Source organism: Hypomesus transpacificus, chromosome 11 (genome assembly GCF_021917145.1).
Source record: "Hypomesus transpacificus isolate Combined female chromosome 11, fHypTra1, whole genome shotgun sequence".
Taxonomy (NCBI): Eukaryota; Metazoa; Chordata; class Actinopteri; order Osmeriformes; family Osmeridae; genus Hypomesus; species Hypomesus transpacificus.
In genome coordinates, this window is record NC_061070.1 from 10,375,869 (window position 1) to 10,385,577 (window position 9,709).

General features: G+C 49.5%; 1 protein-coding gene across 8 annotated transcripts in view; it reads left to right on the forward strand.

Annotated features, from left to right (window-relative positions):
• The window catches only part of gbf1 (golgi brefeldin A resistant guanine nucleotide exchange factor 1), a 57,651-nt gene that overhangs the window by 30,959 nt on the left and 16,983 nt on the right, over positions 1–9,709 (forward strand). For 5 of the 8 annotated variants that reach the window (XM_047029801.1, XM_047029804.1, XM_047029802.1 and 2 more), the window contains exons 5-19: positions 335–453; positions 666–774; positions 1,245–1,305; positions 3,637–3,691; positions 4,229–4,309; positions 6,091–6,238; positions 6,618–6,826; positions 7,123–7,291; positions 7,547–7,758; positions 7,857–7,955; positions 8,155–8,349; positions 8,520–8,712; positions 8,837–8,965; positions 9,170–9,258; positions 9,467–9,669. In XM_047029801.1, the coding sequence (XP_046885757.1) occupies positions 335–453; positions 666–774; positions 1,245–1,305; positions 3,637–3,691; positions 4,229–4,309; positions 6,091–6,238; positions 6,618–6,826; positions 7,123–7,291; positions 7,547–7,758; positions 7,857–7,955; positions 8,155–8,349; positions 8,520–8,712; positions 8,837–8,965; positions 9,170–9,258; positions 9,467–9,669 (2,071 nt within the window). The remainder of the gene's footprint in view (positions 1–334; positions 454–665; positions 775–1,244; positions 1,306–3,636; positions 3,692–4,228; positions 4,310–6,090; positions 6,239–6,617; positions 6,827–7,122; positions 7,292–7,546; positions 7,759–7,856; positions 7,956–8,154; positions 8,350–8,519; positions 8,713–8,836; positions 8,966–9,169; positions 9,259–9,466; positions 9,670–9,709) is intronic. The other 3 variants (XM_047029807.1, XM_047029808.1, XM_047029809.1) reach the window with 1 other exon arrangement.

Genomic DNA, 9,709 nt, shown 5'->3' on the forward strand with positions numbered 1-9,709 from the left:
TTTAAATAGAAGGGCAACAGGTCTCTTCCATCAGGTGTGAAGCTGTTGCCCCAAACCCTTAGAACGTGATGTTCTCCTGAAGAAAACCGTCTCCCAAAGTGCAGCCCTCCTCATTGGCGTTCGTCTAGTTTGTCAGGTGGCTGAGCGGTTAGGGAATCGGGATAGTAATCTGAAGGTCGCCAGTTCGTTTCCCGGCCGTGCCTAATGACGTTTTGTCCTTGGGCAAGGCACTTCACCCTACTTGCCTCGGGGGGAATGTCCCTGTGCTTACTGTAAGTCGCTCTGGATAAGAGCGTCTGCTAAACGACTAAATGTAAATGTTTGCGTGTTGCAGACACCGACCACGAGGCAGCGGCGGAGGCCATCGAGAACATGGCGGACGCCGTCACGCACGCCCGCTTCGTGGGGACCGACCCGGCTAGCGACGAGGTGGTGCTCATGAAGATCCTCCAGGTACGGTAGCCGCGCCTGCGTCACAGCTGAAGAAGCGCTCCGACACACGTTTGGTCCCTCGAAAGAACAATTGCACTGTGAATACGGTATCCGTCACTGGATAGATCCTAAATGCAGTCCGGTCATCCTAACTGATGTTTTGGCCATGTCTCGTGCTTTGGGGGGGGGGGGGGAGAGACAACGAGACAACAAAAAACCTTGTTGGTTGATAGGTCCTGAGAACTCTTCTGTTGACGCCCGTCGGAGCCCATCTGACCAACGAGTCGGTGTGTGAGATCATGCAGTCCTGTTTCCGGATCTGCTTTGAGATGCGCCTCAGCGGTAAGTATCTGCAGCGCTCTGCCAGCCCTCCTCCTCAGCCGCACCTGCACGCTGAGCCCCAGCCTAACTGTTGGTCCACGCCATCCCCGACCTTCATTTTGAGAAGCTTTCGGAGAAGCGCTACCGATTTCTGTGTGGCGTGGACACGGTTCCCATAGTTAGTATTCATGCCCTTGGGTATCCCATTACACGTGGGCCTAACTGGAAGGTGAAGTCCGCCGTCCAAACTTAGTTCAGTACCTCCCCGCACACACACCAACAGCGTTCCCTTCCCCAGTGACCCTAACACCCCCCACCCCACACACACGCACAGAGTTTCCTTGCGTTTTAATAAAGTTCCCCTCTAATCCTTCCCAAACAGAGGTCCCAGTCCTTTTTTAGCTCTAATGGTACCTGCCTTGTTTGTTTGGTCCTCTCGCTCATTCTATCTCTCTCTCTCTCCCCCGCCCCCCCCCCCCCCCCCCCCGCAGAACTCCTGAGGAAGTCAGCCGAACACACACTGGTCGACATGGTTCAGCTGCTGTTCTCCAGGTACAAGGGTGTGTGTGGTTGTTAGCTCAGGCCTCGCTGCCATCCACTTTTCAGGAAATTCGTCTCCAGTTTGCCCTGGAGACAATTAGGTGATTGGATTCTCACTGCTTCCCTAGCACCGAGGTGGGATTACAGCGTGCTTCTCAGTGCACTGTGTAAATTGCAGACCTGTTTGATTTAATTACTTTTTGGGGGGGGTGGGGGTGGGGGGAGGGGCGTTCAAAAACAATTCATGCTTGAAATCGTCCAGGATCATTTCAGTCAGGTTTTATAGTAAGGTCTGACTGGGTTGTATGTGCTGGGCAGACGCTTGGAGAGTTTAAATAACATTTTCATACCATGTCAGTCTGCAATGTTCCGTATAACACCTTGAAGGTCTCTCCTTTGAATGATTAAAGTCTTGGCACGTGAAGGGTCTCAGAAGGGCATGTTTCATAGGCCGGAATGCTGTTCCTTTACATCTCTCACAGGGGTCAACATGGCACTGATTTGCTAATGCAATAATGTGATTCCCCACTGGCATTTAGGGGATGGGGGTTGCTACACGCACACACACACACACACACACACATACAGGAGCCCATGCATTCGGCTTCTAGTCACATTAAGGTGCAGACAACAGGCTGAGCCATCATCCAGAGCGTCACCAGACTGGATGATCTGCATATAGATGAAGACAGTCTCCGACGCCGTAGCCCCCCCCCCCCTCCCGCCCCACCACCAAACACCCTGCACCAAGTACCAAGCAGAATTAGCATAGCCAGTGGTCTCGGGTAGAAATGATGAGGCGGACTATAAATCTAACCTCACCCCCCCCCGACGTAGCGCAAACAGAACAAATAGAGCTCAGAATAAAGTCACAGTGTAATTCCTTTCTGTCTCAGGGCCCGCGTGTCGGCTGAGGCTATTTGATGCGGACGTTGTTGCCAAATAGTGGCGTTGGCGTATTTAGATAGAAACCTTTTTTTGGCTGCTGCTTGCTTTGTATTCCTCAAAGCATTTTCTCTCAGTTTTTTTTTTTTTTTTTTTTTTGTGGTTGTGATTGTTAGGATTACGTGTCATGTGGCACCTTGTTATCGAGACCTTTTATTGCACGTCGCTGGATGTGGAAATAGAAAAGTATGGCAGCCAGCGCAGTAAAAGAAAAAGGCATCTCTGTCGCTCGCCCTGACGAGACTTTATATTTAGGGCCTTTTGACAACATGCATGGAGTACCACGCGCACACACAGAGCCTTATTGGTCACCCCCAGCTCCAGCCCCCCTCTTGTCCTCTTTAATAGAGCTGTGTGGGGGGGTGCTGGGCTGCCCCCCCCCCCCCCCCCCCCTCTGGGGCATAATGATCTTCAGCTCTCAGGGAGTCCACAGGAGGAGGCTTAGATTGCCTGCTGAAAGTATTAGACATGTTAATCTGTTAGACCCACAGATCATCCAATAATCGAGCTTGCAAGACAACACTCTATTAACGCGGCGTTAACGTTGGGAGCTGTGTGTGTGTGTGTGTTAGTAGTGTGTGCGTGTTTGTGAGATAGAAAAAGAGCTCTCGGTGTGGCAGCGGTGATATCTCATTTGGCCGCAAAGCCCAAGAGTCCACAGAACCCAGGGGTCTCACACAATGTGTGATGAGCAGAGAACAGCACTCATCTCATCAACCCTCCCCGAGAAGTTCATTTGAGGTTTGAATGAAGATATCACAGGATCCGAGAGGGACATATTGCCTGTCAGCTTAATGCTTCCCAAGTATTGTTCTTTGTCCATGTTTGGGGGTCATTTAAAAAAAAATGTTTTTTGGTTACTCTTATTTGATCACACCAGCTAGTTCCTGTCTACTACGACTTGATTCAATATGACTTGAGAGGAAGGCCACTTTACACTTGTTCGGCCGATGAATTCATGTAGCCTATTTGAGGTGGCTGGTTTGATGACGTGCTCATTTTGTGAGGGTGACTTGAATGGAATTGCCTGAAGTAAAAAAAAAAAGGGAAAAAAAGGGTTTCTACCGGCATTGTGTGACATTCAATCTCCACTAACAAATTCAGGGAGCCGGTTTAAATGAAATTGATTCTTTGATGTTGATGGTCCCCATTGTAATGTTTTGTGGCATAAGTGGCTTTGTTTAGAGGGAGATCAGGTTTCCTGTCGCCACACAGTGGCTGCTGGCTGAATGACCATGAAGAAAGGTAGCAATCTTGACAGGCAGTTTAGAGATTATGCTGCTCCTTATTACCACATAATAAGTACTCCTAGTGATTACTAAGCAGATGACCTTTTCTTGAAATGTTATTCCCAGATCTCTATTCAGACTTTACTTGTGCTTCTGTCCCATCTTCTAGACTACCCCAGTTCAAAGAGGAGGCCAAGAGTTTTGTGGGCACCAATATGAAGAAGGTAAACTGGAATGAGATGTTGAATGACCATCTGTGAAAGTTCCCCTCATCTGCCTGTTGCTACTTCAGTCTCCCTTCTGTCCTACATTCCTGTCATCCCTCTTGTGCTGCGAATGACCCTATTTCTTGTATGTTTTAGCGATGGCTTGAAATATGTCGCAAACCCCCGCGTGCATTTTAGTAGATGCCGTGTCTGTCATGCGGATGGTGAATGAGACAAACCTTTTCCTCATTTGTTCCATAATAATCCGTGCCTTCATGGACGGAGGAGAAATTGTAAAAAAGGATGCGGGGGGAAAAACAATTCTCTTGCTTTGTGAGGGTAGACTGTAACCGTCAGTCTGTCGTGCCTGCTCCCCACCCTACAGGACACGAGCCCTCTTTCTGCCCTCTAATCCCAGCGGCCCTGCATCCCTGCAGTCTCATCCCGCCTCATCCACTGCAATGTCTGCCTCATCTCTTTTTGTTTTGTTTTTTTACAAATCCATCTTTTTTTTATAAGTTCATACTGCATATGTGCTTGTTTTCCTCCCCACAGATCCCATCCTGTATCCTGGACACTCAGGATCTTATTTGTGCAGAGCAGCCTAGAAACACCAATCAGAATGGCCTAGAGAGGGTACTTTGTGCAAAGACACACTGTTGATTGGCTCTCGGCTAGTGCATTGACAGGGTAGCATGGCTTTTGTGGGGGGCAAGTGCATGAGGATGCATTGGTTTGTGGGGAAACTAGAGATGGTGGGCATTTTTTCCTTAAACTCTTGTCTTTGTTTTTATTTTTCAATATCTCCATGACTTAAGAAAACACAAAACATCCATTATTGAATCCACAATTAAGCTTACTTTATTTAGTTTGGGAATAGAAAATAATCTTATCCCACTCACTGTTTCAACTAATGATACAGTACTTCCAAAAGATAAGTTATCAGTTTATAGTTTCAGGCTGTATGCTATAATAAGGATCATACATTTCTGTACATTTGTATCCATCATACACAATGTTGTACTTGCATCATTGGACTGGCTTGGATTGAATCCGATGGCTGACCTTTCTGATAAAAAAAAAAAGTAATTGCTCCTTAGATCTCTCGTCACTAAATTATCCTTCAAAATTCACAAATGATGTATACAATTACACTTGCATTCTGTTGCTTTGAGTTCTTATGCAGAAATGCCAGTCTTATCAGTTGTTGTGATCCAGAGCCTGTCATTGTTTTTGCCCTTTCCCCTGCCATCTCTCTCCGATCCCACTGTCCTGTGTGGTGCCTGGTGTAACATGAGTGTGTCTGCTCCGACGCAGAGCCCGTGTCCCTGTCTCCCCACTAACCTGGTCCCTCTTCGCCCTCCTCACCCTCGCAAACAAGCCCATCCCCTGGGGTTGCATGGTGCTGTGTTTGGATTGCCCCCCACCCCCAATCACTTCTTATACCTCGACCTCCTCCACCACCTCTCTCTTCACATGCATCATTGAATGGGTGTCGTGTGTGTGTGTGTGTACCGCTGCTGACATGTGGCTCCATCACTAATCACGGGCACCTGCCCATCCCCCCCTTTTCTCCTGAGGCTTACAATATCTTGTGGAAAAACAAACGAGTGCAGGTAAGGAAGACGAGTCCGGCAACTCGGTCGGAGAAAATAACACCCTTCCCCTCCCTTCCTTCTGCCTGTCTTCTATTCCCCTTTCACTCATTTTTTTCTAAACCCAACTCAATATAACAGTACGCCATTAGAGATGGAGATTAGGGTGGAGACATTGCAGTTTTAGACTGTAGACATATTTGTAAGAGGCTTTAGTTTTTTTTGTGTTTTTTTTTACAGTTTTATAGTCAAGTGTGATTATAGTTTTTTGTAAACAAAGTGCTTTTGTTCTTGTATTTATCTGCCGGCTAGAAAATGTATTTTGTAAATACAGTTTTTGATTGTTGCTTGTTTATTTTGTTTTGGTAATATATATTTGGGTATTTATTTAAATGTGGATCCTATTGTACCTCCGACTGTATTCTACCACTGGTTCAACGTGTGCTCAGTCTAAGCTGGAGCAGATCTCAGTACAGCATGCGTCTGCATGTATGTGTAGTCTGTATATCCAGATGCCTGCGTATGATCATCCTTTAAAAAGAAATGGCCGTTAAAAAGATACTTCTTCCAGTCTATGAATTACTTTCACAGACTCCGAGTGCAAGACCATGCAGATTTCCAGCGCCAATACATAGCCAAACCTTTTAATACCGCGATGTGGCCCAAACTGTTCAGCATCTCCTAAATACCTCAGTGTTTGATGAAAAAGACAAGCCTGCCCCGAGAAACGGGCCTGTCCCCTAAGAGGAGGGGTCTGGGCCGGAGTGTGTGCGGTGCGTCTCTTTTTTTTTTAGCTGGGTATCTTTTTGTTCTGGTTTCTAGTTGAAGATGCGGGCGGGCGGGATGAGCGAGTCGTCCAAGTGGAAGAAGCAGAAGCGTTCCCCGCGGCCCCCGCGTCACATGGTGCGCAGCTCCTCCGGCCTGATGGACCCGGGCCAGACCACCTCCCTCAGCAACAACAACCTCTCTGGTGAGGCCCCCGGACCACGTGTACATAAACACTAACAGGATCTGTAGAATGCTGCTCCAATGCCATTTGTTTATATGCTGAAGGCAGTAGTCCGTCTCCTGTTCCTGCTCTTGCATTTACTGGCCCTCCGGGGGCCACAAAGATTTATTAAATCGAATTGGATTCATCTATCATCAAAAAGTCCTCATGATACTACCTGAGGCATGTTGTAAGTAGCTAACTTCACCTCTCCCTCTCTGTCCATGTCTCTCTCTATCTCGCACTCTCTCGCTCTGTCTGTCTGTCCGTCTCTCTCTCTCTCTGTCTCTCGCTCTCTCTGTCTCTCTCTCTCTCTGTCTCTCTCTCTCTCGCTCTGTCTCTCTCTCTCTCTCTCTCTCAGGTGGAGTCCCCTTCATCGAGCAGGGCTCGTCGTCCTCTGGCCTGCCGGTGTCGGACAGCGTGGCCTCCTCCATGTCCAGCCCCACCACCACAGACAGCGGCCTGGACACCTGCTCCAAGGCCACCTCCCGGGAGGACCTGAGTGACCTGGATCAGGGCGGCTCGGCCCCCACCACCCCGGGGACGGAGCCCAGACGGATGGACGCTCAGGTACTCAAGGAACTCTGCTTATTTCAGTGGACATTTCTTTGACCAAGGGAATCTCCAAGTGTCAGTTATAGTCGGAGACATTGTCCCACTCGACTCTAATTTAGAGCTCAGAATTTTTTTTTTGTTATTAATAAATGAGGAAGGAATTGTTATTTCATAATGAGTTAGTCATTCTAATCAAGTGCTCATAGGCTTTTATGCTGTACCCTTAAGACGGGCAAGTGGGATAGCCGTGGGTGCACCATGCCCTTGCATGCTTGTTCTCACCCCCGTGGCGGCTTGTCTCTCTGTGACAGTGTGACGAGCATCAGGTGCAGCGCGCCCAGTCGGCCTCGGTGGAGTCCATCCCCGAGGTGCTGGAGGACAGGGACTCTGCGACGGAGCCGTCGGACACGGCCTCCGTCCACGACATGGACTACGTCAACCCCCGAGGGGTCCGCTTCACCCAGTCCTCTCAGAGAGATGGTGAGATTCGTTTTTCACATCCCCCCCCCCCCCCAATTCCTCTCTCGTCTCTATTCCCCCCTGCCATGTCTGATGTTGGGCGACGTTCCATCTCAGAATCCATCTCCTTTTTGTTGCTCCCTCATTCGCGGTCTCCCCCCGCCTCTCCTCGCACTTCCTGTTTGGGTTATCGCCCCCCTCGCCCTGTTGTCACCCAGCCATCAAGCTGCACGAAAGGCCCATGGTGACGTTCCCCCGTATTCTTCTTCCTCCTAGGCGCCTCCCTCATCCCGTACGGCCTACCGTGTCTGCGCGAGCTGTTCCGCTTCCTCATCTCGCTGACCAACCCCCACGACCGCCACAACACGGACGCCATGATGCACATGGGCCTCCAGCTGCTGACCGTGGCGCTGGAGGCCGCATACATCGCCCCTTACCAGTCTCTGCTGGTCCTGGTCAAAGATGAGCTCTGCAGACACCTATTCCAGGTTGGACACACGCTCACACACACACACACACACATACCATCACACACGTTCCTGTGTGAGACCAGTCTTTACAAATGTGGTTCGCTCTCGTGTTCCAGTTGCTGAGTATGGATCGTATGAACCTGTACGCAGCATCTCTGCGTGCGTGCTTCTTGCTCTTTGAGAGCATGCGAGGACATCTGAAGTTCCAGCTTGAGGTAGCTAGGAAACCCACTCACGTAAAAAATTATGACACGAAAATAACAAACTAAAATGCAATTGCATGTTCCAGGTATGTACTTTGACAAAAATTAGCAAATGTTAGGCCGTGGCTCGATTTTGAGACACAAAGACTGGAAAAACCGAACAACAGGAAGTCCAGAAGTTAGCCGACTGTTTCCTCCTCTTGGTGTCCAGATGTACCTGAAGAAGCTGATGGATATCATCACGTCGGAGAACATGAAGATGCCGTACGAGATGAAGGAGATGGCCCTGGAGGCTCTGGTGCAGCTCTGGAGAATCCCCAGCTTTGTCACCGAGCTCTACATCAACTACGACTGTGACTTCTACTGCTCTAACCTGTTTGAAGATCTCACCAAGCTCCTCTCCAAGGTAGCAGGGCTAGCAGACAGAATGGGGACTTGGGACATTGTGTTTCCTGACTTGACAGCCATTGCAACAACCAGTCATGCTAATTGCGTGCCAAAACATCAAATCTTAAATTGAGTTTTTAATTGGATTGAAACTTTCTGCATGACCCGTGACTGTGTGTTGTGTTACAGAATGCCTTCCCTGTGTCAGGGCAGCTCTACACAACACATCTCCTCTCACTCGAGGCCCTACTGACTGTGATTGACAGCACTGAGGTCCACTGCCAGGCTAAGGTGCTCAACAACGCCTCTCAGCAGGACCAATCAGAAACGGTGCTTCCGGAAGGGGATGGCACAACCAATGGAAGCGCAGACACGACCGCAGGTGCAGAATGGCTCTCTGTTTAGAACAAGCAGCCAGGAAAGGGCTTATATGAACGCCGTCCTTCTTGATAGAATCTTGCTCTTAAAAACATGTTAGTAATGCATTATTGTTCATGTGGCTCAAGACACGAGCAGGCCAGACGGGCAGAGCGCTGCAGAGATCCTGAACACACCTGCGTGCCCACCCACCAGCGGCCATCTGATGGCAGAGAAGATGAGGCTCGGCAGGCAGGACCAGGAAGAGACCAACACAGGTAGATCATCCTTCGCCAAAGATCTTGTCAAAACCGAAAATATATACCGTATATTGTACCGAGCGTCAAAGATTTCTTGAACACGTTGCGATATAACATTTGGCGCCATTTTGGTCCCGTAACCTCTCATCTCATTAACCGGGACACCTTTTTTGTAAGGATGTTGCGAGGAAGTCTAATATCTCAAGTGTCCTTTTGTCTCAGCTGAGAAGAATGTACTCCAGAAGCCTCAACGATTCTCCTCTGGTCTGCCCAACTCTCAAGAACTGCTGGACATCAAAATCAAGAAGAAGGTGGGGCATTTTCGCAGTTTGAGCATCTGCTGGAGAGAAAACACACACACACCTTTCTGAGAGAACGACGAGTCTCTCGACCATCTGCATGTTCCACACGCGTCCGCAAACACGTGTCCCACGCCCTCCCACACGTGTTCAAGTCTCATTCCAAGGTCGCGTGTGTAAGTGTGTGAGTGTTCACCTGGCCTTCCCGCCCTCCCCCCAGCTGCTGATCACAGGCACGGAGCAGTTCAACCAGAAGCCCAAGAAGGGCGTCCAGTTCCTGCAGGAGAAGGGCCTGCTCAGCAGCCCCATGGACAACAACCAGGTGGCCCAGTGGCTCCGGGAGAACCCCCGCCTGGACAAGAAGATGATCGGCGAGTTCATCAGCGACCGCAAGAACATGGAGCTCCTCGACAGCTTCGTCAAGTAAGGGGGGAGGGGGGGGGGCGTCACGGCTTCAGCCATT